Source organism: Uloborus diversus, chromosome 5, assembly GCF_026930045.1.
Source record: "Uloborus diversus isolate 005 chromosome 5, Udiv.v.3.1, whole genome shotgun sequence".
NCBI classification, from domain to species: domain Eukaryota; kingdom Metazoa; phylum Arthropoda; class Arachnida; order Araneae; family Uloboridae; genus Uloborus; species Uloborus diversus.
Window position 1 is genome coordinate 151,185,156 of NC_072735.1, and position 27,207 is coordinate 151,212,362.

General features: G+C 32.7%; 1 protein-coding gene across 1 annotated transcript in view; it reads left to right on the top strand.

Moving 5' to 3' along the window:
- Nucleotides 1-2,252: 2,252 nt before the first annotated feature.
- LOC129221928 (tetraspanin-9-like) overlaps nucleotides 2,253-27,207 on the top strand; it is a 95,631-nt gene continuing 70,676 nt past the window's right edge. Inside the window, exon 1 of the mRNA XM_054856309.1 lies at nucleotides 2,253-2,540. Coding sequence (XP_054712284.1) covers nucleotides 2,481-2,540 — 60 coding nt within the window. The 5' untranslated portion in view covers nucleotides 2,253-2,480. The remainder of the gene's footprint in view (nucleotides 2,541-27,207) is intronic.

Sequence of the window (27,207 nt, forward strand, 5' to 3'; positions counted from 1 at the left end):
GTAAAGTGTAAACGAAATAAAACGGAAATCAGCATAATTGCTGCGTAGGATTTCCAGTTTCACGGTGAAGCTGAAATAAGAGAAAATAAATGTAATGGCAAAAGATGTTAAATTTTGTGCAATTTGTGAAGAACGTGAAAGTGTGTATAAGCTAAGCTGCCCAAAAGATGAAACATTTTTGGATAGTTTGAGGGAGGCTTCATTGCTCGGAAAGATAATGATCGTTATCGGAATGAAACTAAACAAAATTCATTCTTAAAAAAATAAACAAAGAAACATTTTTCACATTCTACTTCACACTGTGTGGAGAAAGTTTTTGCTTAACTGAAGTCGAGAAAAACAAAATATTGTTCCTTAAAATCTATTTATAACAACGTTTTAAAAAAGCAAAACATTAGACCAGCATAACAGATACGTGCTTCAGGGTTACAAAAAAAAAAAAACAAAAAGTGTAGTTTTGACCGGGGCACGTTTATACGGATTTTGTTCAATGAATTTTCTAAATTTTATGTTTTAACCTCGGAAATTTCAGGCATTAAGGTTTCATGAAGCAGTTAATGGAGTTAAAATTGGTGCATTCTGTTGTTGCTCAGTTTCTGTTTTTAACAGTTAAAAAAATTATTTTTGAGTCCAAGTCGTTTGCGTAAACTTGCCCGGACACCGGGGCACGTTTACGCATTTTTTATTTTAACACCTAACGTGGTTCCTGTTAGTGTTTTGAACACACTGTCTTACCATCGTTAAAATAAAACAAATTGATTACAGATTGAATGTGAATAGTGTATAAAGTAAAAGCTGAACGGGCATGAAGACTGCACTACATGATTGCAAGCTATAAGATACGAAGTTGTAACTTATTACAAATTTAATGGCGATGTTCAAAACTACATAGCCTGAAAATGCTAAAAAGTTTCGAAGCAGTTCGGAGCAAAAAAAATATTAGCGTCAGTGCACGTTTAGAAGTAAGACACAGTAAGAACGTGCGTAAAGGTGCTAAGACGTCAACGCGTAAACGCCCCGTCTAGAAGTTTGGGTTTATTTTAAACGTGCAAAAATATTTAATAACATTTCAGTTCATACAAATACAATTCTCGAAAAAGGATAAAATTCTGCTAATTTTTATGTATTTTTTTTCTTTTTTAACTAAGTATTATTTATTCACAATAAGCTTTAAAACGTTCAACTCAAACTTTATTCGACTTGGTAGAAAACAGATTATTCCTTCTGCATGCTAGACCGAAGCTCGACTGATGCTCAAAAACTTGTGAGGTTATTTGCTAGGGAGCAGCATCAATCTGTTATGACTGTTGACTCTCCAGTTATAATGCGTTTTGAAAAAAAAAAGGCACTGCGTAAACATGCCCCGGTCTACCCTAATAAAAGTTAAAATAATCTTCTCTTTAATTTATCTTAAACCTGTACTTTTTACAATCCCAACTTATCTTCCCTCTGATTTTGTTCCTGCTCATATCCCGATATCGAATGGATTGAATTTTCATCCACGTGATGTCAACATTGGTGGCTCTATAAAATACCAAACAACCGAGATTTTCGTGAACTTTCTTTTCGTTTGATTTCTCTCAATTTGGGTTGATCTGGGTTCGGGAGAGGGGTGCGATTGGGATGATCCCCGCTCCCTTGAGAGACTTGACCAGCATTTTTTCGGCATTTAAGTTCAAAAATTACTATTTCAAACTACTCTTCGTGAATTTTGGAGGCTCTCCATCGGAAATATTTCGAATCCTAAGTCTTAAAAACGCAAATCGACCATATAGAATGATGTAAGGTGAAGGGATGGTGCTCGGAACTTTCCCAGAAGATTTTAGAAATTGAAGGTTTAGAAACGAAATTCATTTTTGGAGATGTTAGGGAGAGACGGAGAGGAGAGGTTAAATATGAAAAAAAATCTGAACAGTATAAATTAATTGTCTACAAGGTACGGAGAACTTTTGACTGGCTGCACATTTCACTAGTGATAATGAATCGTCTAGAAAAAAAAAAGAAATATTAGACTTCAAGAACTCCACTTTCAGACTCGGCCAGTGTCCATGGTCCAGTACCAAGCTGCCCACGGCCCACTTGTTTGCCCGCTGATACACAATTTAATTCATCGGCAAGAACTTTGGCGAGATGCGCAATTTTACCAATGAAACTCGGTCGCCAAGAGCGGATCCTAGCAACCCATCTTTCATTCGACCCGAAGAATGAGCGAGCGCATAGAAACATACCCTCACTTCACCTCGTAGAAGAACCTCTTTTTACTCGTTCAGAACAGAATAGGAAATTATGTCCGAGTTCCACGCGGTCCAGCATCCAATTCTTCCAGTGCTCCATGTGTTTTGATCTGGTGTCCCGTCCGGATATTTGTGAATTCAATTTTCAATTTTGAATACCATGTCATAAAACGCGAACGCGTTTCCCGTTCTCTGGCCGTGTGGTGTTTGTTTGTTTACATTCGAAAATATATTGTGACTTGAAAGATGGGCATGATGAGGAGCTGCGCAAGGCACAGTGTTTGCTTCCTGTCTTTCACCATGTGGGTAAGTCGTGATTTATGTTTTGTATATTTTCCTTCCTTTTTTATTTGTATTTCTTGGATACTATGTTTACGAAAGATAACTTTCAGTTAAATATGCTTACACACTAGGATTTTTATTTTAAATTTTCATTTTCAGAATCTTGCTTTTTTTTAACAGTACGTCAGTAGTGTATGTTTCAATAAAATGACTGATAGTTATCAAATTAAGATTTGATGAACTAATGAGCTGTCTAGACCAGGGGTTTTCAAGGGGAGGGGGTCGCGAGATATGGAAGAAAAGTTAAAAAAAAAAAAAAATTTATTGCTGTGTTTTTCTTTAAAAAAGACAGGGGTACCCACAAAGGGGGATTATAGCGTAAGTTTCGCCACAAAAATAGGTGAGGGGGGGGGCTTTTTAAAATTTATTTATTGATTTATTTTTAATTTAAATTATTCATTTTATTTTATTGTATTCTGTTTATATTTCATTTCATTTATTTATTTATTCAGTTTGTGTGTGTGTCTCTCATTGGCATAGCACTGAACTTTTCTAATAAAATAATAATAAAAATAGTAGTAGTAATAATAATAAATAAATTAATTAATAAATAGAATTTTTTAAAAAGTAAATGAAATAAAAAAAGAAAACTAAAAATAAAAAAAAAAAAATAATATTTAAAAAAATAAAAAAAGAGCTAAAAATAAAAAAAAATAAAAAAGGGAAAGAGTGTTGAGACTGGGGGGGGGGGGAATTTGCGCCATTGAACTTGGGGGGGGGGGATGGGCACTCCTGAAAAAAGGAGTACACATAAAGCATCTAATACACATAGAAGTAGGTTTTTGTGTTTTATTAGCTAGTGGGATGCATGAGTTTGTTTGGAATTAACACCACACATTTTTATACAACTATATACTTATGCAAAAATACGTGACATGTGACAAGAGGGGAAGGGTAAGGTGAAAAAAAGACACTTTGTACCACAGGGGAGCGCTGTTAATTTGAGCGCTTTTTAAAACAGTATGTCAGTAGTGCACGTTTCAATAAAGTGATTGATAATTATCAAATTAAGATTTGAAAACTAATGAACAATCTAGACACAATTTTGGCAAAATATTCTTTTTCAGGGACGTCCACAAATGATGTTACGCTTTGAAGGGGAGAGGGATGCATGAAATTGTGACAGTTTGTGACAAGGGGGAGGGAGGGGATAAAAAAGTGTGACATCACACATTTTTATGCAGCTATATGCTTATGCAAAATATCGTGACATAATCAATGGACAGCCACAGTCCCCTCAGGGCGCTTTTGTTGTTGTGGGAGGTCGATGTTTTATTTATTTTTTCCTTTTCGGAAGGGATTTTCTTTTTTGCGGGAAGGGCTGTCTTATCACCTTTTCAACTTAGTGCTTCAAAACAAAAATGGCAGAAGAGTCAACATTGCACACTAAAAAATCGATAAAAGTATTCAAAGTTAGCAGCTTTTTTTTTTTAAAAAACACTTTTGACAAAGTTCAGGTGTATAAAAGAAGAGTCAACTTATACGCGGTGGTTCAGTGAAAAAAAGAAAAAAAAAAGTGAACCAAATTATTGAGATAAGATAAATAAATAATTTTCAGAGTTTATAACCTTTTCGAAAATTTAATCTTTACATTTAAAATTGTAAATTAATCACTAAAACTTATCAAAATCCAGGTTATTACTTAGAAACTGACGATTTAATTACGTTTTGGGGCACATTAAAAATATGTAGGTCTTCGTGCTCAACCAGAAAAGTAGTGCCGCATCTGCGATTTTGCTCAGCCAGATCGAATCTAGACTTAGCCGCATTGGCCCAGCTTTTTTTCAAGGTTTTGTACCAAGTTTCAACGAAAAAACAACCCACAGTAATAGTGATTTTGCCACCTCTTGGAAGTTGCCACCCCCTAGAAGTTGGCTCCCACCTAGACCCGGCCCGACAGAAAAGTCGCTAAGAATCTGAGATGAAATACTTTGTCATGGGGGAAATTGGAAGAGTGGGACATCTTCTATACATTTTTACTAAAACATCAAGCTAAATTTATATCTTTTGTAGATGTTTTAAAGTAATGAAGTTAAAGTCGATTCTCTTGATTCCCATAAGTGGCCAAAATATCTCTAAAGCAATCAAACACTGACCGTCTCATTGGTTAGTTGAAAAGAAATTGAATTGCGCTATATTTCCCATCTACCATCTTCTTTTTATCAAATAATTTTTATTCATTTGACAACAACATGGTGGTTATATGCCATCTTATTGTTATTATTAATAGTTAAGTAAACAATGTTTCATTAAAACAACGTTACGTTCTTGGTTCTAATATATGATGACTCTCGATGGGCGAAGGTTTAACAAATCTAATTTGTTAAATCAGAGTTGGTAATATTGCCGGCAAAAAGGTTATTTTTGCCGGTACGGTGGAAAAAAATCCAGACAAAAAGGAAAAACCAGCAAGAATAGGAAAATTGACAAAAACCCAGTTACAAATAGAGTTTTATTGAATTATGTTAATTAACTGATAGCAATGATACAAATAATACATTGTAAAGAAATATGTTGGTTACAACTTTTGTTATTTGTTCTATCTTTACTTATAATAAAGCTGAAAGTCTGTGTCTCTGGATATCGGGAAGTCTGGATGTCTGTTACGCGCATAGCGCCTAGAACGTTCGACCGATTTTTATGAAATTTGGCACAGAATTAGCTCGTGGCATAATGGAGAGCAACTCGGAGCGATTTTTCGAAAATTCGATTTTGTTCTTTTTTTATTCAAATTTTAAGAACATTTTTCCGATCAATGAACGAGTAAATTACCAAATTATCATAACGTTGAACCGTAGGGCGAGCAAATGAACATAGCAAATTGGCGAGAAATTCATCATCCATTATTCGTAAATATACAGGCGAACCAAATGACCTTTTAATTTTCTACTACGGGCAAAGCTCTGCGGGTACCGCTAGTTAATTTATAAAATTAAAAATACATATAGTAGTGATTTTAAATATCTGCTTATAAACTTCCATATAAGCGGTCGCCAATCGCGAACGGGCGACCATTTCATTGAAAAAAATTATTTCGTATATCGTGCTACGACAACACGCTTCAATCCTGAGACGTCAGCGCAATTTTTTTCTACAAACGTCAAACGTGGCTACTATTTTCTATGACTGGTAGCCAGTGGCTATTACTCAAAATTCCTACTGCTACAACATATTGCAACATATTAACTATTTTAATAAGTCTATTTTAAAAAATTTAAAAATTGGTAAATTTATTAAAATTGTCAAACTTTTTTATACCCCCTCCCATTCCAAAAATGCTACAAGAAGAAAATTTGTATATGCTCTATGGCGGGTAAATTAAAATACAAAGCAAATTAGGGCAGTGAATTAAATAGAGCACGAACTCATTTCATACAGCATTTTACTTCAAACATGCAGACAATAAAGTAAGACAAACAACGTTAGAAGAAGCACAAATTTGCAAATTACAGCAGACACGTGTTTCGGCGTCTGCTGTAATTTGCAAATTTGTGCTTCTTCTAACGTTGTTTGTCTTACTTTACTGTTCAGCACAAAGATATTTATTTATCTTATTTATCTTGTGCAGACAATAGCTTGGAATTGGTGCTTCATTTTCGAAAACAAACAGCGATTAAACGGTGTTCTTAATTTACAGTTTAAAAACATAAAAATGTATTTTGTTGAACGGATTTGAGATAGTATCGTTCATAATAGGCTTAGTTTCTAGCACTGTATTCAAAGTTTGAGTTAGGACAGACGCACAACAAGATAAAATGAACAAAACATTATTTTCGCATGCTTTTTCAGTATGGTAGATTTCTAAGATTTGTTTGAATTTAGTAACGGTAAGTTTGATTTTCATAGATGAGCCTATTCGACAGTAATTGAATGAATATTTCTATAAGAGGATTTGAGGAACTTATCTTTTGTTTGCATGTAACGACCTTGGATGACCAAGATTATCGCGTTTAATGAAGCAGAATTATTTCCTCCGCCAGTGGCAAATCGGATGTAGGAATGTTTGTTTTTGCTATTTTCTTAGAGTGAGTTTTAAGAGATTATTGAATGTTCCTTTAATGCATTTCATTTAAGACCCTTTATCTTTAAACATATCAAGAAAACATCTCCATTAAAAACCTTTAATGTGTTTAGGCATGAAATTAAAGAAAAAAGAACATTAAATTAAAAAAATAATAATGAAAAAAAAAAGATGGCTAAGTATTTTTATACCAGATAATAATAACATTTATAATTGTCAATAATGATAATGATAATAATGTTTATTTCATCTGCTGCTGTGCCTGAAATCAGTTCTCAATTATAACCCACACCTAAATTGTTGGACGTAAGAGACTCAGGGTTGGCAAAAACCCGGTTTTTTTTTTAAAAGCACATGGACCCACGGTTTTTTTGGGTTTTTTAAAATAAAACCCAAAAAAACCCAACTAAAGCTGGGTTTTTTAAAAAGAAATGAGGGTTTTTTTTTGTCTTTTTTTAGGGAAAATGTGGAGTACTTGTAACATATTGTAGCATAAGTATATGGGTAAAGTGCAAAAATTGTCTTGGGGTAAAAAAGCTGGAAAACTAGTTAAAATTCAGAGTTTTTTGAAGAAAAGTAAAAGACTACAAAACCCAAAAATGGTGAAGTTTCAGATTTTTTAGCTTCCATGATTACCAACAGTTAAGTCAAAGTTACTTCTCGCGAGATAAAATCTATTGTTCGTTTTTAATTACTATGATTTTTTTTCTTGCATTTTACTTTATTCTATTTCATTTTGTTATGCAAAACTACTGTAGAACCTCAAGTAGTTTAAAAATCCCTTTTTAGTGAATTCCAGCTTAATCAAGACATTTCTTTGAACTTTATGTTGCCTATTTTTCTATTCCTGTGTACAGAGTAAGAAATATTAAACTTTTTCGTAAGATAATGAAAATACTGTACATCCTATTCTGCTTTCTGTCTGACCATTTGAGAAACCTGTTGATTTCTAAAAAATATACCTTGTTTATTCGAGATTTGTGACGTGTTGGTTTGCAGAAAATAATTCACATGAAAGCCTTTTAGCTAGAGTAGTTTCCTCTGTACAATCTACAAATATTGAGAAAATCAGACAAGACAGGACTAAGTCAAGATAATTTGAGTTATTTATTGACGAGTTAAAGAAAAAAGTTTAATATATTTATTTAAAATCTTTGAAGTATTTTTTTAATGCCGTCAAGAGTTATAAGAAATACTATTAAAGTTCAAAATTCATTTTTTATGTACATTGCCTGTGGTAAAGAACAACTAAAAAATAAGTTTAAATTGTAAAAGTATTTAAATTAATCAATTTTTTAAAAAATTTCTCAAAAAATTTAAAAAACCCAAAAGTGGGTAAAATAATGGGTTTTTTTAAATGGGTTTTTTCAAAAAAACCCATTGGGTCCAACCCAATTGGGTCCGATCTGGCCAACCCTGAAGAGACTGTAATCTGTTGCGCTCTGATTAGCATAGTTCTGCACGATATACACAACTCGAATGCCCAAAAAATGGCAAATGTTGTGTTGCGCACAGTTATGTTAGTGTTAGACCTTCGTTCAGTACCGTTTCTCCTTGAGCAAAAATAAAATACGAAACATTTTTTAAATTAGACAAAAGTGTCGTTATATTTATACAGATAGAAATTATACTAATAATTATTAAAACCGAATATTGAAATTATTGTTGACGTAATCAGAATTACCAGACCACAGTGGTTTTGGGGAACAAAATTAGTTTGAGTATTACTGAATACAGCGCATTCGGAAACAGCTATTGCTTAAAAACGATGAATAGGATGAAAGACATGCAACCTTTTAATCATAATAAGAGTGGGCAATGAGAGCCTTCTTTTAAAAAATTAGTACAAAGTTTATGTGATCTTGACGAAAAATTACTTGTTGTGTGCGCTTAGGAATCTCATTTAGTCTGTTCAAAACAAAATAAAAAAGTATACACGAAAGAAAGAAAAAAAATTGAGAAGTATGCTAATAAAATTTGCCAATGAGAGCTATCGAAAATAATTTAATTGAATTAAAACAATTTGCTTTTAGATTAATTACAACAAACAGTTAATTAATAAAATGTCCGTAGTTATTGTAAAAATGTAAGTAAAAAATTAATGAATGTAAAGTAAATAGTAAATTATATGAATAAATAAATGGTCAACTGAAATAAAAATCACTATGTTTTTTTAGCAAAATATTTATGAAGAAAACGATATTCAGTGAGCTCCCGTGTTTTGAAATAGTATGGTAAAGTGTGTATGTAAAATGCTATTGGACTCAGTTTACAGTGCCACCTATCTAGTAATATTTAAACTATGTTATTTAACATTTAGTTGATTCCTGTCAGATAATAGTAAGTGCTTACCTCTAAAGATAAATGTATGTTATTGCACAAGCCATTTTTTAAATTTGACACTGATTTTGTGATATGTAGTGGTACATCGAAAATAATCTTTGTTGTTATAAAGCTTTTGTTATAAACATTTTAAATATTGACTGAAGCCTACTGATGTTCAGTGCACTGGTTATTTGCTTAATATTAGGAATGTTTCGATTTTAAAAGCGTAGTACATGTTTTCAAGTGCATGTGTCAAAGTGATAGTTTATTTAATTTGTTTACTTCTTCATTTATTAATCTATTCATTCATTGGTTCAAGATATAATTTGTTTACATATTCATTCATTTTTTTATTCACCTGTTTATTCATCATTTAAAAATTTATATTTGTGACTGATTAAACTGTCATAATTTACTAATAAATATTCACTAATTTATGCGCTTATTTATTTAGTAATTCATTAATTTATTTTTCATTCATTATTTCATTCAATTATTCGTTTATTCAAGAAAAACAATCTCAATAATCAAATAGAAAGCATTTCATTTGAAAAATATTTTCATTGTCATTTTGTCCCAAGTTGGGGGAAAAGGAATAATTTTTCACTTTTATTTGAAGGGACAAAATAACTAATAAATATTAAAAATCACGTTCCAGTGCAGGTTTTAATATAAAATGCTTTATTCTCTCTTTATGTAATGCCATTTTCCAAAGGAATTTTCAACTTTTTCAATTTTAGAAAAAATGTTATTCGTCTTAACTATTTCACTCTGCTCCAAATTTCATTACTTATAAAGGCTCACAAAATTTAATTTAAATTTCTATTTTGAAGTTAAAAGAGTTTAAACAAATTGTGTTTAATCAATCCAATCCTAATAAAGTGATGGTCACTGCATATCATTAATAAATTTCACTGAATTGAAAATACTATTATTAATAAATTTATAAGTATTATTATTAACTAGCAAAAATACCCGGCGTTGCCTGGGTCAGTAATAATTATGCGAAAAAATCGTTACCTGCTTTTGTTTTCTGTTTTAAGTGAAAGAATTTAAAACACATCTTTTTGACGTGATTAAAAATCGAGTTTCTTCCTTACCAAGAAAACTAAAATAGCAATAAGTATAAAGAACAAAATAGTACTGATTTAGAAACGAAATCACTATATTTAAGCATATACAAATTTCCAAAACATGAAATTAATCTTCTCATGTTTAAAAAGATTAATCTCTTGATACTTTTTTTTAATATGGAGTTTAAAACCTTCTCTGTATAACTATTGAAGTACGAAGTTTTAAAAAAAATGTAGCCGCGCTCGTAATCCCCTTATACTTGCTTTAGTTATTTTGGGAAATTTCAATCACTGTGGGTTCTTGGTGCGATTTTACCGAATTTGCTTGAACCGTTTTGGAATACCTTCGATGATGCTCCCCCCTTCTTTCCTTACTTTTTAAAACGATATGATATTAATTTTCATTGAGATATTATCGCCAGGTGCTGAGATACTTTTGGTCACCATAAAATGGCGCTAAAGAGTTTCATCCGAAATTTTTCCAAAATAAGTAGTAAAATTTGGGAATTGTTTGACATTGTGCAAAAAGGAAAATTAATGAAAGTTTTTGTGCTGTTTGTGGATTTGCCTAATTTAGTCGCTGGATTATTTAACACAGTAAAAAAAAAAGTTTTTTTTAAGATTCTTTGATTGGCGATATTTTGTTTACATGGTGAAAGCTGAGAAACATTATGACGTAGTCTTCGGCTTCAAAAACAGCGATGTTGAAAATAAATGCCAAATGCATCAGCTACGGAAATCTTTCTGCAAAAGTTTTGGCGATCTGCTGATTGATTGGATAATGAGTAAGTGTTCAATCAGCATCAATAATATTAAAAACCATTAATTACATTAAAGTTTCATTTAAATGGAAAATGATCAGTCAAATCATGTATTATTTGCCAATCTTGTGCAAAAATCTTACTTCAAGATTTGACTTGAGAAAAGACTTGAACGGTCATGAAAAGCAAAGATAGTCAACAATACAACAATTGCCGCTATCGACAGGGAGTTGAGATGATACACTAAATACTGTATTGAGTTGAGGAAAGCCTTCGAACATGGAACTAAAAAGCTCATAACTCGTTTTTTATTCTACTTAGAAATTTCGAATAGGTGCCATATTCAGCAGAAAAATCAGAGCTTTCGATGGACATATAATGTAAATACGTGCAAGTATTTTTTCATCCCTACATTAGAGAATTTATACGAAAATTGTATTTTATTGCCCCTCTAAGGGGGTTTTGAAGCCCATAACGGGACGAAAACTACCCTATGTGTTATTCTGATGCATAAGCTATATTATTGTGAAGTTTCATCAAAATCCGTTCATTAGTTTTTGCGTGAAAGAGTAACAATCATCCATACATCCATACAGACAAACTTTCGCATATATAATAGTAGTAAGATAAGTTTCATCATTAATGAATTTTATAGATCGCTTTGAACATTGAAAGTGATACCATTTCATGAGCATGTACTTTTAAAGATTTAAAATTTAAAAATAATTGAAAATATTGCAAGAATATCAAAAATAAATTTATGTATACTCATCAAATGAATCAATAAGAAATACTAAAACTAAAGAAGCAAACTGCCCACCAAGCAGAAAAAGCTTGATGAAGATTTACTGCTAAATCGATAGAGCGATTAAAACCCTGCTTAGCTGAAAGTCCTCCATAACCCTGTTCATCAATAAAGTTGACTTTCAAGAAAGTGTGAGGAAAATGAAATGATATGAAATTAAAAAAATACTTAAAGCGGTTTATGAATTTACTAGTGATACCCGCACGGCTTTGCCCGTAATAGAAAAATTAACAGGTCTTTTGGTTCGCCTGTATATTTACAAATAATGTATGGTGAATTTTCTCGCCAGTTTTCTTGTACCCATGTTACGGTTCCACGTTATGATAATTTCGTATCTCGCCAATTGGCTTGTGCCTATGTTACGGTTCCACTTTATGATAATTTCGTAAATAATGTATGGTGAATTTTCTCGCCAATTGGCTTGTACCCATGGTACAGTTCCACGTTATGATAATTTCGTATCTCGCCAATTGACTTGTGCCCATGTTACGGTTCCACGTTATGATAATTTCGTAATTTACTCGTCCATCTTATGATAATTTTGTTCTTAAAATTGGAATAGAAAAAGAACCACAACGAATTTTCGAAAAATCGCTTCGAGGTGCACACCCCCATGCTACAAACTAATTTTGTGCCAAATTTCATGAAATTCGGCCGAACGGTCTAGGCGCTATGCGCGTCACAGAGATCCAGACATCCAAACATCCTCCGGACATCCGGACAGAGGAGAGACTTTCAGCTTTATTATTAGTAAAGATTTTCAAGAAAAAAAAATATCGGCGTTAAATTTTCAAGATAATATTCCTTTTCCGATCAACCTCAATAACTATAAAAACGATTTTTCCTTTTTTTTGAGATACATGAGTGAAGTAAATTTATAAACGAATTTTGCTTAGATCATTCGTGTGTATTGTACATGACTGAAAAAAGATGCTCATTCTATTATAAAGAAGCGTATGACCAAAATGAAATTAAATTAAATTAAAAAAAAAAATACTTGATAAGATATGTCAATTTATTTTGAAACATCTCGGTTATTTCTTAGCCAATAAACCGAAATGGATATAAACTTTGAGATTCAAGCGCAAATAAGTAAATAAATAAATAAATTTTACTTAGGTTATTCGTGTATGTTGTATTGTACGTGCTTAAAAAAAGGTGCTCTTCCCTTTGTAATTAAATATCTAAACAAAACGAAATGAAATTAAATTGGAAAATATTTGATGCAATAGTTAAGTTTATTTGCAAAAAAAAAAAAAAAAAAAAAAAGCTAAACAATATTAAAACTTTCCGTTTGTTTCTTTGTCGATAAACCGAAATGGATGTAAAAATGACTTTTTTTTTCTGTTTTATTTTCTGGGTTAAAAAAAAAAGTTTGTTTTGGTCATTATTGTGCATTGCACTACATGACTGCAAATATATATATATATATATATATATATATATATATATATATATATATATATATATATATATATATATATATAAAATAAAAATAAATAAATAAATAAGTAAATAAAAAGAAAAAAAAAAAAAGAAAGAAATCCTCTTCTTTTTGCAGAGAAAGGTGTGAGGAAAAGGAAATTAAATTAAATAAATCATAATTTTAATAATAAAAATGATGCGATTTATAAATTTGTTTGTCAGAAGATTAAAATTTTACAATTATTTCTTTGCTGATTAATCAAAATGATTAAAAGAACTATTTCTTTTCAATGAAAGACCAAGGTTTTTTTATTTTGTTTTTATTTTGAACCTTCTTAGAGCAGTGTAGCTTTCAGAATTTCTTATTTTACATTTAGCTTATAAATCTAGCGACCACGAAATCTTATGATTCCATTTCTTTCTCTCAATCAACAACTTTTTACCCCGAGAACTGCGGCCATGTTCTACATTGAAAATAATCATAAAATGAGCTGATGTGTGCATCACATGACTTCCTTTTACTCCAATTTAATGTCATTTTCTCATTATTGGTAGTTTTAATATGATTCAATAGTTTACTCTCTAAATATCACACACAATGGCAAATTGAAACAAGATTAAAAAAAAAAAAAATCAGCCAAATTTGTCGCCAAGTTTGCGACAAAACGTGGTGACCAAAGACTAGCGATATATCGCCAAGTGTCCGCCAAATTATAACACCACTTATTTCCCCCCCAAAAGGGGCAAAAAAACCCCTTTGGAGCATATGAATGCAACCAAAAAAAAGGTGCACAACTAGACCCCACTAGGAGTCTACGTACCAATTTTCAACTTTCTAGGACATTCCGTTCTTGAGTTATGTGACATACATACACACATACGCACATACATACGTACATACAGACGTCACGAGAGAACACGTTGTAATTAACTCGGGGATCATCAAAATTGGTAATTTTGGTGTCTGTACGTTCCTAGGCACATATCCACGTGTAGTCGGGTTGAAAAAAAAAAAACTCAACATTCATTTGGGGCGTGAGCAAAATGGAAATTAAGGCCGATTTTTGGGTGAAATTTTTTTCGCGAATACAATACTTCTTTTTTTGTAAAAGGAAGTAAAACAAGAGCACTTTTGCTGTTTCTGCTTACATCCAAGAATACGAGAATAATAACTTGACCTGGAGAAAAAATGGCAGCCATCTATATTTATGACTTGTCTACAATATTTACGCAAGTTGGGTAAACATCATTATGCAAATAAGTGCTGAAGCTGAATTTTAAGCTTTCGGGAAAAATAGCTTTCCATTTACTGTCTCGCTATTTAAATGAAAGATTTAAAGCTTTTGAAGGATAAATAGAGCCCATTTATTTGGAAATATTTTCTAACTTTTCGCGCTGAAGCACATCTAAGGAAAAATTATCCAATTTTTTTTTTTTTTTTTTGTATTTTTATGCAAAACTGAACTTTTTTTTTTTTCATTCATTGTTAACAGCAATTTAGTTTCATTTTGGAAATGTGGCAAAAGTGTTTTTTTTTTTTTCGCAGAGATCAAGATTTAAAACGATATTGTTGGTCTGGGAGCAAGGGAATTGTACAGAATAAACTCTTATATCAAAAATTGATACCACAGACTTTTCAAAATCTCCCTCTCTCTCTCCTTTTTTGAGAATCTAAACAATTTTCTGATATACACCCAAACCTGTTTTTATGCGGTGGATTAGAAAAAAAAGTTCGAAACTTCACGAGTAGTTTTAAAAAGTTGTTTTCGTAGCACAATTAAAAAAAAATTAATACGGTGGATAGGGACCGCATATAAAAAAGTCTCACATAGAAAATAACCCAAAAACTTACAAAATTGTAATCTTTTCCCGAAACAAAATAAACTAAATAATGATATGTTTTGGCGAATAGTCGGACACAATTTCTCGGAAGAAGAAAATTTTTGGGAGGTCACAGTGACTTCCTATCGGGTTGCCTATGTTGTCACTACCTCACACTCGTTTAAAAAATAATTTCGTCAATTGAATCCCAATCTGATTGAAAATTTAATATACCGCACAAAAAAAAAAAAAAAAAAAAAAAGAAAATAAAAAGAAAAAATTAATTTGAATTTTGACATCTTGAATTCAAATTATGTTTTTCGCAATCACGAGTGTGTGTATGTAGGCGTGTGTGTTTGTGTATGTGGACTTGTGTGTTTCTGTGTAGGGGGTATGTGTTTATGTGTGTAGGCATGTGTGTTTGTGTCTGTGTGCTGGGATAAGTGTGTGGGTAGTAGTGTGAATGAATGTGTGGGGGGGGGTGTATGTGTGTGTAGGCATATGTGTTTGTGTCTGTGTGCAGGCATGAATGTGTTGGTAGTTGTGTGTATGTGTGTGTATGTGTAGGTGTCTGTATGTATGCGTGTGTGTATGTGTATCTGTGTGTGTGTGTGTGTGTGTGTGCGTGTGTGTGTGTATTTGTGTAAGTATGCGCGTGTGCGTAGGACATGGATACAATCTGAAGATGGATTTCGCTATAGGAGCAGCATCGTGAGGAGCCGGTCAACGGTGATGGTGCGGAGGGTGGCGGTGGGAAAATAAAATGATAGGACGCCAAAAACAGTCAAATGAAAGCAATAAGCAATAAGCAATCGTGATTGCTCAAAAAAAGAAATTTTGATTACTGAGTCTCACCATTTTTTTTCCTTTCAATTGTGGCTTTTTTTTTTTTCTTTCTTTTTTTTTTTTTTTTTGACGTTAAAAACTATACGTGTTGCTGCACTTGAACCTTGCTTATTGTTGATATTGCCAAAATAAAACATCCTATAAGTTTTCAGAATAGCAATGCCGGATCTAGGGAAGAACAAGCCGAGGCTTTGTCCCGGTCAGCAACTTCTGGACAACCCTATTTTTTTTCCCGCTCTGTAACTCGTTAGAAAAATTTGAAAGAAGAAGGGCGGCAGTTTCTAGTTTTTTTCCCTTTTTCTGAAAAAAGATCCCGCACAATAGATTAGTTAAATTTTTAAGTGAAGAAATGTAATCACTGTCACATGGTTGGTTGTTGTTGTTATTGTTGTCTTGTGCTAGCTAGGCTGGCAATGGAGTTATTTTCTTCAGTCAAAAGTAGTACTTTTAGTCACTGAAATTGATAGAATAAGCAAAATAAATAAATAAATAAATAAATAAATAATAAAAAATTAAAAAAAAAACAGAAAATACTTTTGTTTTCCCAACAGTTATTTTTTAATAAATTTTTTTAAATGTCCGATTTTTCAAACACGGCTTGGTCTTGATGACGTCACAAATGATGCTGTTTGGAGCATCTTTCTTCCACGTTATGATAATCAAGAAGCGAATTAAAATTGCGCTCTACGCTTGCTATTAACCATATCGTTGCCAATAACACACGAGTAAAGATGCAAATTAAATATTTTGCTCTGTGAACGGTAACACTGAATGACATTCCAGCATTTGTGATGTCATCGGCAGAAGCGTACCGATTTAAGTAACTTTTTAAAAATATTAAACTTAAACAAATGATTTAAAAATGGTGAGATTATATGTTTTTAAGCATGCGCTTTCAGAACAAATACGTTTAAAATTCTGGAAACGATTCCATTGAAGCCCACTGCTGCTCTTTTCCAACTGTACTGTGATTTGGTGTGAAGTTCGACTCCTACGCCTTACACACATGCCATAAGGACTCGTTTATAGGACAGGCAGTCAACTATTCACAGCACAACACATTTACACAAATAAAAAACAAATGCAGGAGGGAGAGAAAGTACACTCTTGTTCGAGTCGGGATATGAGCCCGGGACCTTCTTGTTGCAATCAGACTCCTCTGACCGCTAGATAAGGCTATTGACACGATACTTTGTAATTAACTGATGTACTTGTACTTTGTACTTGTAATGAACTGATTGTTGTGTGCCTCTTTTGTGGAGGTTTAAAATGAATTTTCACGTAAAGATATAATCTTTTGTTGGATCGTACTTGGAATATTCTTATAGTCTCCCGGTTTTTTTAGATTAACAATTTATTTGGCTTACGATTTGTCTCACTGCATTATGACTGATTCTAGCATTCAGAAATTCAAAACTTATTTCCAATAAAAAAGATATTTTTTTGTAATCCAGAAACTAGCATATGTTATATTTTTAGCAACTTTTGATTTACAACTTTGTTATTTCTCATTGAGTTGTTGTTAATAGTTAAAAACACTATTGATCGAATTTGATAGTTGAAGCTATCGATAAACCGCTATTTGCAGTTTTAGAACTTGAATACGTCACCTTGCGATGATTAAAGGGGGAATGGGGTTGTTTTCTTCAGTCAAAAGTACTACTTCTAGTCACTGAAATTGATAGAATATGCAAAAATAATAACATGGGCCCAGAAAATACTTTCATTTTCCAAACAGTTATTTTTTAATTTACTTTTTAAACTGTCCGATTTTTCAAACAAGGCGTGGTCTTGATGACGTCACAAATGATGCATTTTGGCGCATCTTTCTACAGCGTTTCCACGTTATGATAATCAAGGAGCGAATTAAACATTGCGCTCTACGCTTGCTTATCAACCCTATCGTTGCCAATACACGTGAATAAAGATGCGAATTAAATATTTTGCTCTGTAAATGGCCACACTGAATGGCATTTCATCATTTGTGATGTCATCGGCAGAAATATAAACAATAAAAGCTCACCGATTTAAGTATTTTTTAAAAAATATAAAACTTGAGCAACTTATTTAAGAAAGGGTTAGATCCTACGTTTTTAAACATACTCTTTCAGAAAAAAAAACACTTTTAAAATTTTGGAAACTACCCCATTAGTCGATAAAGTAAATATCATTTCAGTTTTGCCCGGAGAAAGCAGATGTCTGATTGGACAGGTCATATCTTACGTAAGAGTCTTGGCTTTACCTCTTTCAACATCCGCTAGCCAGAGACTGCGGTGTCTGTTATAGATTATTTGAATTGCAAATTGCTAACAGCAGTAGATAGACCGGGGCATGTTTACGCGGATTTTTTTCAACGAATTTTTAAATTTTTATGTTTTAACTTAGGAAACTTTAGACATTGCGGTTTTATGAAGCAGTTAATGGAGTCAAAATTGGTATATTCAGTTGCTGCTCAGCTTGTGTTTTTAACCGTTAAATAAATTATATTTGAGTCCAAGTCGGTTGCGTAAACTTGCCCCGGACAAAGGGCACGTTTACGCATATTTATTTCGACACCTAACGTGGTTCTGTTAGTGTTTTGAACATACTGTCTTACCATCGATAAAATAAAGCAAATTTATTATAGACTGAATAGTGTATAAAGTTGAAGCTGAAGGGGCATGAAGACAGCACTATATGATTGTAGCCTATAAGATACGAATGTGTAACTTAATTAAAAATTAAATGTTAATTTTCAAAACTAAATAGCCGGAAAATACTAAAAATGTTTGTGACAGTTTGGAGCGAAAAAAGTGTCTGGGGCACGTTTAAGTAAGACACAGGTAAGAACGATCGTAAAGGTGTTCCGACGTTCAACGCGGATACTTCCCAGTCGAAAAGTTTGAATTTATTTTTAACGTGCAAAAAAAATTAACAACATTTCAGTTCATACAAATACAATTTTCAAAAAAGGATAAAATTCTGCAAATTTTTAAATATTTTTTTTTTAAATTAAGTATGATTTCTTCACAATAAGCTTCAATACGTTCAACACAAAACTTACTCAACTTGGTAGAAAACAGATTATTCTTTCTGCATGCTGGAACGAAGCTTGACTAATGACCTGTGAGAATGTTTGCTAAGGAGTAGCATCAATCTGTTATGACTGTTGACTCACCAGTTATAATTCGTTTTGAAAAAAGGGCACTGCGTAAACGTGCCCCGGTCTATCCTAAGGCACCTTTGAACGAAAAAATCTTCAATGAGTGAATTTTGCAAAAAAAAAAAAAAAAAAACTTTATCTCACATTTATTACAAGAAAGCTCGCCCATGAATATTCAGCAACTTCCAGACAAAAAAAAATGTACTTTAGCAAAGAAAAAACTGATCGATTGCTTCAGGCATACATAACATGGGCTTGATTGAAAAAGGCCGCAAAAATTCTTCGAGTTCTTGGCTGTCATTTAATGTCAAGCAGAAGTGCGGTGTTTAATTGGATAGATTCTGCTCCATCTTCATCAGAGATCCTCATGGTGCTTCAGGGTCTTGTGGTCACGTGACTCTGCTGATTGAGGAAACAGGACGAAACAATTGAAAGTCATTACGGAAGGAAATTTAGGCGATGAAATTGTCATTGGCGAGGAGTCTTCTTTGCCGTTGATGGAATCGTGTGCAGATGAGAGAATTACTTATGTCGCTGATGATTCTCACCTGAAAACTTTTTCCGTGCATTCAGTCATGCTCAATCGTAGATATTTTTTGAATTCTCTCACCAACTATACGTGGCTTCAGGCAGTATACTTAGTAGGCAATAAATTGAAGTCCTCGGTGCAGGATCGTGCACAGAAATTTTGGGGTCCCCCTCCATATTATTTATTCCTTCGTCCCAACATATAGTTCACCCCTCCTTTTGAAAATCTTGGGCCCCCTTCAGACTCGGGCCCGGGCCAACAGGTGTTCCTCTCCCCCCCCTTGTGCACGCCCCTGCCTAGTTGTGAAAAAGTGCAGAACTGCATTTAAAAAATTTCATGAATCACAAAAACAGTTTAAAAAGTTCATTTCAGAAGATTTTCTCTTCATATTTAATATTATTTTGGAAATAGTCTCTGTTAAATCGATTTCAATGATATTTTGAAAAAAATAAATGTTAAATATGTTGTGATTTCTTGTTAGGTATTGAAACTGCTTCGTTCTGGCTCCAAGTACATATAATAATCCAAATGCATTTTAAATTTTGAATAATAATTCAAATAACATTTGGTTAGTTCCAGGGCTTAATTTTCATGGGAAATTGGAGAAGTACTAAAGTACTTAAAATATTTTACTTATTTTACTAAAGTACTTAAGATTCGTATTTACAACGATAGTGTTTTTGTAAGAACATCATCTATTCTTTCCACAAATCTAGTTTTGCAAAAATATAAGATGCTAAGCCAAAAAAAAAGTGCTTTTATAAGAAATCTATTTTTTTTTTCACAAATCTAGGTTTGCAAAAATATAAAATGCTAAGCAATGAGAAGTGTTTTTGTAAGAAAACCGTCCACTCTTTCTTTAAGTCTAGTTTTGCAAAAATATAAAATGCCAAACCATGAAAAGTGTTTTTGTAAGAAATTCATATGCTCTTTCCCCCAATCTATTTTTGTAAAAATGTGAGATAAATCTTTGAAAGTGTTTTAATAAGAAATTCATGTATTCTTTCCACAAATCTATTTTTACAAAAATAGAAGGTGCTAAACAATGAAAAGTTTTTTTTACAAAAAAAAAAAAAAAATCATTTATTCATTCCAGAAATCTAGTTTCACAAAAATATAAAATGCTTAACCATGAAAAGTGTTTTATGTTAGAAATCCACATATTCCTTCTACAACCCTTGTTTTCCAAAAATATAAAATGCTTAACCATAAAAAGTGTATTTTGTTAGAATCCATGTATTCTTTCCACAAATCGAGTTCTTCTAAAATATAAAATGCTAAACCACGAAAAATGTTTTTTTAGAAATCCATCATACATTCTTTCCACAAATCTATTTTCGCAAAAATATAAAATGATAAACCACGAAAAGTCTTTTTTTGGTCAGAAATCCGTGTATTCTTTCCATAAATCTAGTTTGCAAAAATATAAGATGCTGATCATGAAAAGTGCTTTTGTAATAAATTCATCTACTCTTTCCACAAATCTAGTTTTGCAAAAATATAAAATGCTAAACCATGAAAAAGAATAGATACGTTCGCACAAGGATAACCCTCTGTTTCAATAACTTCAAAAAGAGTTCGAATAAATATCTTTTTAGACAATGTACGATAACCTTTACCACTAAGTTAGATTTAGGATTTGTTTCTGCCGGAAACGCCCAACTAATATTATATTGAAAAATAAGCATTTGTTATACTCTTGCTACTATGTTTCTTTGATTGTATAACAAAACAAAGGCACAATTGCAAATGATGAAGGCGAAAACAATACGCTTTTTTTTAGAATTCTCTAAGCCGAAAATCAACTCTTTCATTTCATTGTTTTGTCCTTTCTGAAAAAGGTTTCATTTTTACAGAATTGTACACATTATTCACGCAATTGAAGGAACTTTAAATGCTTTTTAGTTTTACTTTTATTTCTTATATTTGAACACATACCTTAATAAAAGTTTGCTGAACACTATAAGAGTTCAGAATTGTTTTTCTGTATTAATGTAATGTAGATCTTTGACTTTATTTCGATAACTAATACCCCCAATATCAGCTTCTTGCCTTGATAAAAGGGTTCCTTGTAAATCCGAAACTATGAAACATTTAGTATCCAACCCAGCTCAATCTTTTTTTTTTTTTTTTGAAATTTTACAGGAGAGACAAGAAGTATTTCATGCGCTGCCCACTTAATTTTTTTTCTCCAAAAGTTTGATTTTTTTTTCTTTTAAAAAACATTTGTTCTTCAATCTTTGATCTGCAGTAACGTTTAATTACGTTTAAAATTTTTTTAGATTGAGCTGGCTGGTTTTGAAGTAAATTCTTCTTTTTGAAGTTTTATTTTTTAGTTTTCCGTTAAAATTCTAATTAAATTAATGTGGTTTCTCAGTTTTATACCATGTACTAACCTGTACATTCAAAAATTTGAGTTGCTAAGCAATTTATCATAATAATGTTTTTGATGTTATCCACCGTACGTTTTTACAGCTGTGCTATGGTAAAAAAGTATGAATTGAGCTGGTTTTGGAGGAAAACGAGGTTTTGGCTGGGGTTTTGTATCTGATTGAGAGGGATTCGCTTTAGATTGCTTTGTAGCCCAGTAGTATAGACCAGGCTCATCATTTAGGGGGGGGGGGGCGGGGGGTCAGGGGCCAACTGTCTTGCTGGCTTTGGAAAACCAATGTATTTTCATGTAAGTGGGCGTAGTTTTTTGCTTCTTTGATATAATTGACACTGAGTATACCCCCTTTGCGCCACTCGCGGAAATACTCGAAATGAAGAGCCTGGTATAGACAAAGAAGTATCAATTTAGGAAATAAACTTTCAAAAGTCATGAATTAAGCTACTTAGATACTTAACTCTCCCACGACAAATCAAGATTCAAACAACCAGATATTTTTGTAAGCGGTAGAAAGTATCTTTGTATACACTGCTGAACAAAATCTGAACATCGCAATACATCTCATCCCTGAAGCAACACATTAATATTCAATCTTTTACTGGGTTGACAAATTGCGAGAATTTCTGAGGTCTTTTTCCCAGAACTAAGTCCCGGAGGAAAACAAACTTAGTGAATCGTGAGGTATTTTTCCTCTCATTGGATTACCAACGAGTAATCTCTGTTTCTTACGGAATCACCACTTTCTATGCTGGAAGCGACCTTGAAAATCACCGTTCAAAGTGAAGGCGTGTTTGCACCCATTGTCTCTTTCATAATTCAGTGTTTGACAGCCAATACGGATCATTCACATCGAGTGTCCCATTATGCTGCTTCATCCCGAAAACGGTGTATGGATTACCCAAACAAACTGTGTTTTGTCAATTTTTTACTTGCCTTTGAGTTATTTTTTTGGACAAGTTAACAGGCAGTTCTGTAACATATTTTTCCCCTTGTGCATCTGACATTCGTGCTCAGTGCATAATTGCAAAGACAGTTGAGAGGATTTTTCCACTTATGTGGGTTATTCAGTTATGTAAACTGATCATTATAAAAAAAGGTAAACTTAGGACAGCTAAGGGCTGCTCGGGTCAATAGACTCTATAGCAGTGAATGGGGACGTTTCCAATATTTTAAAAGTATTTTTTTCTGAAAGAACATGCTGAAAAACACAGGATCTAACCATTTTTTAAATAATTTGTTTAAGTTTAATATTTTTAAAAAAATACTTTAATCGGCACGCTTTTAATGTTTATGCTTCTGTCCGATGACATCACAAATGATGAAATGCCATTCTGTGTTGCTATTCACAGTGCAAAATATTTAATTCGCATATTTACTCATGTGTATTGGCAACGATATGGTTGATAGCAAACGTAGAGCGCAATTTTAATTCGCTTCTTGATTATCATAACGAGGAAACGCGGTACAAAATACGCCAAAGAGCATCATTTGTGGCGTCATCAAGACCACGCCTTGTTTGCAAAATCGAACACTTTAAAAAATTAATTAAAAAATAACTGTTGGGAAAATGAAAGAATTTTCCGGGTCCTTTTTTTTTTGTTTTTTTTTTTGTTTGTTTATTCTATCAATTTCAGTAACTAAAAGTACTACTTTTGACTGAAGGAAACAACCCCATTCCAACCCAAGGTACGTGGGCCGCTTGCGGTCCCACTGTGAAGATTTCTGTGCCAGCCTAACGATTTTGCTTCAATACTTTTTTCCATATTAGCTGGCACTTCAGTAACCACTAGTGTAACAAATGGAGTCGAAGTTGGAGTCGGGAGTCGAATTCTTTGAAATTCAAAGAGTCGGAGTAGGTCGTTCCCCTCCGAGTCTGTATTTCTGCCAAAGCTACGGAGTCGGAATCGGAGTCGTGGAGTCGAAGCCCGAGTGATTTTGGGATGCATGAGTCAAAGTCGAAAGCTCCAAAATTCTAGGAGTTGGAGACTAGGATCTGGTTATTTTCCCATTCTGCAGCTCTGGTCATCACGCTTGGAATTCATTTCATTTTTATTAACCGACTTCAAAAAAGAGGCGGTTGTCAATTCATACCGTATGTATGTTTTTTTTTTTTTTTTTTGTCCACTCATAGCGTCTCACCTAGTGAACCGATTTTGATGATTCTTTTTTTAATGGATAGGGGATGGCTCAACTTAGGTCCCATTACTTTATTTGACCATATTTGTTCTTTAGAGAAACAGTTATGGGCAAAAAACAGTAAATTTTATGCAATTTCCCTATTAAATGATTAAAATGATATTGTAGCGAAGTTCGCACTTTTCATCCGTGGATAACGGTGGCTCAGTGGTAGAGTTCTCGCCTCCCACACGAGCGACCCGGGTTCAAATCCCGACTAGGGCAAAGTGAATTTTACTAAAATTTCGTTTCTACTGTTTCCCGTATTTTCTCGAATCTTCTATTAATTTCTGTATCTTTCCAAAGTCTGGAAAGTTCCAGCACTTTCTCAAGTTGTATATAAGGAGATGTAACGTTCATTCGTGGTTCTGAATAAAGATCTCGAGTTGAGACTAACGAGTATTCGCTTCATTTGGCTTTCACATTGTCTTCGCTATCTTCATCTACGCGACAATATGAAACTCATTGTTATAAAAGTTTGGTGCCATATAACAGTATCATTAATAGTAATTGTAATAATTTTGAATGAAGGCTTCTCTGAAGCAAGCATCAAATTTCTTCAAGGGATATTTCGATAATGGGGAATCTGGCGCTGTCGGCTCATTTTTGGCGTAAATAATAAAATTATTTTATTTTAGTAACCCTACTGATTTATAGTAACCCTATGTGAATTATCAAAATCTTCCTTTCTTCAGTGCTATTGCTCCATAGAAGGGGTAAACCTAACCTGGAAGCGAGGTGATGCAGTGATTAGGATCTGCTTAGCCTTCACAATGCTACCATTAGGTTTGACTCAACTACTCTATAGTATTTTTATCGTTATCATCTATGCCGATAACAGATGATCGGGGCTAAGTAAGAAAATACAGGATTGCATCATGAGCAACTTAGATGCTGTGGAATGTAAATTAGTTAGGAAAAACGTAATACTTAAATGGTTATAATTAAATTAACTACGCATGATTTCCAGAGAGGAACAAAGATAAGTTTTTAGTGCCAATCGCTTAAAGTTTAACGCGTGTCAATAGTTTTTTTTTTTTTTTTTAGTATGGAGTATTTTTAAGAAAAAAATGAAGTTTCGTGATGGTAACTTCGTATTATTTCTGAAATACTTACATTTACACTAAAAAGAATGAAATAAAAAAATTTTGAAAAAAAAAAATAGAACCGACTTCAAAATTGCTCTAAAAAGTGAAAAATAATTTTATTCTTTAAACACCATCGATAATGCTTTTAAACATAATTTTTGAAGTTGGCGCAAAAACGATAGATAAAATCATTCACAGCCATAACTCAAATACAACTATAAATTTAACCAGGACCAGTTTCTTCACTATCACATACATTATGCATTGATGACAGCATATTTGAATAGCGATATAAATGTTTCGTTCGTAACTTTGGATACTTTTCTGAAAAAAAAATATGAACGAAGCATGGTTGCACTGGATTTTACGTTTTGTTTTTGCGCCAACTTCAAAAATTATGTTTAAAAGCATTATCGATGGTGTTTAAAGAATAAAATTATTTTTCACTTTTTAGAGCAATTTTGAAGTCGGTTCTATTTTTTTTTCAAAATTTTTTTATTTAGTCATATTTATCTCCGACTTGCGTCACTGTTAAGTCCATAGCATATGGAATTTTGATTTAAACTAATAACTTTTTTTTCTGTTTCTTGAAATCAAAAATGGAGAATATATTCAGAAACGGCACTTTTTTTTTTTTTTTTCAATTACTTGGTGCCAAAAAATCATTTATCTTGTTGCTAATTGTTGAAAAATTCTGAATTGTTAAAAAAAACCTATAAATAGATAAATTAAAAAAATATGCTCTATACATTTTCCTCATCAAGAACTTTTTCCAACAAAGTTTGTTAGAAGCAAATCCGCCTCTGAGTAGGGGATCCTTAAGTTTCTCCGTATTTAAGCGCTATTTTTAAAAAAATTTTTGAACTGTTCAAAACTGAACGAAAAATTATTCAAATCAAAAACTTATTTTCTATTTACGTTCTTCATTAAGAATTTTTTCCAACATAATTTGTTTGAAGCGTTTGCGCATCTTCGTTTCGGATCTGTATTTGCCTTAAATTTCACCGCAGAAACTAATGTTGAGTGTTTTTTTTTTTTTTTTTTTTTAAACTTTTCAAAATTGATTGAAAAACTTTAAGTAAAAAATATAGTATCTTCGTTTCGAGTTCCAACATAGTTTGCTTGAATCAAATTGACCAATAAATTGGAGATTTATATTTTTGCGTTAAATTTCCCCTTAATCATCTGAAAAATTAAGGTTTGACATCTCTTTTTGATGGAACTTTTTAAATGGTAGGTCTTTGCATACCAGGGGTGTCATTTCATTATTACATTTTGAGTATGACTGCATAGTTAAAGTCAAAGCTGCGGAGTTGAGAGTTTATTTTGGGGTATAGGAGTCGGAGTAGAAGTCGAGAGTCGCAGGTTTAAAACTCCAAGTTTCAGAGTCGGTCACTTTCCCTTTAAGTTCGCAACTCAGCCAGTGCTTGCAGAATCAGACGAAGTCCGACTGAGTTTGGGGTGAAAGAGTTGGAGTTCGGAGTCGAAGGGTCTAAAAACCCCGGAGTCGGAGCCGGTCATTTTCTTTTTCCCTCCGCAACCCTGGTTAAAGCAATCTCACAAAAATAGCTAAAAACGCCATTTTCAAAACCACAGAAAGCCTATTTGCTTGTCATATCGCTCGATTTGAAAAAGAGAGCCACAATACGAAATTTTTAATTTTTTTTTTCGCTTAAATTACTTCAAAGGACGTTGTCTTCTTTGGAAAATATTGATTTTTGTTTGAATTTTAACCATTGGAGAACACAACAAACTAATGCAAATTGCCTTAAGAGTTCAACTTCAAACGCTTCCTCTGTAAAATTTCATTTCTTCGTATTGTGGCACTCTTCTTCCAAATGAGTGATATATAGTTAGTTATAAATAGAACGCAATGAACCATAAACAGAATCTTATCTACAATGTTTCTTAGTGAAATCTCTGCTAATACATGTAAAGCTACATGAGAATTAAATAATTCCACCATCATAATGTCATTTCACTTGCTGTGAAAGATGTTCCACCAACTTCACTCAGACGTAAATGTCAGTTCCTCCGTAATAGCTTCGCCAGTAAATTAGTCGTGGAACATTGAGTTCATGATTTTTGGAATACGGTACTCTGCGATAGTATTTAATGTCGTAATAAACAGTGTTACTTTAATCTGAATTACTCTAGTCATTTGTCTTCAGAAGCTTCTTAGTTTCGTTTCACATCACCCGAGAAATGGCGAGATGAATTATAAATATACC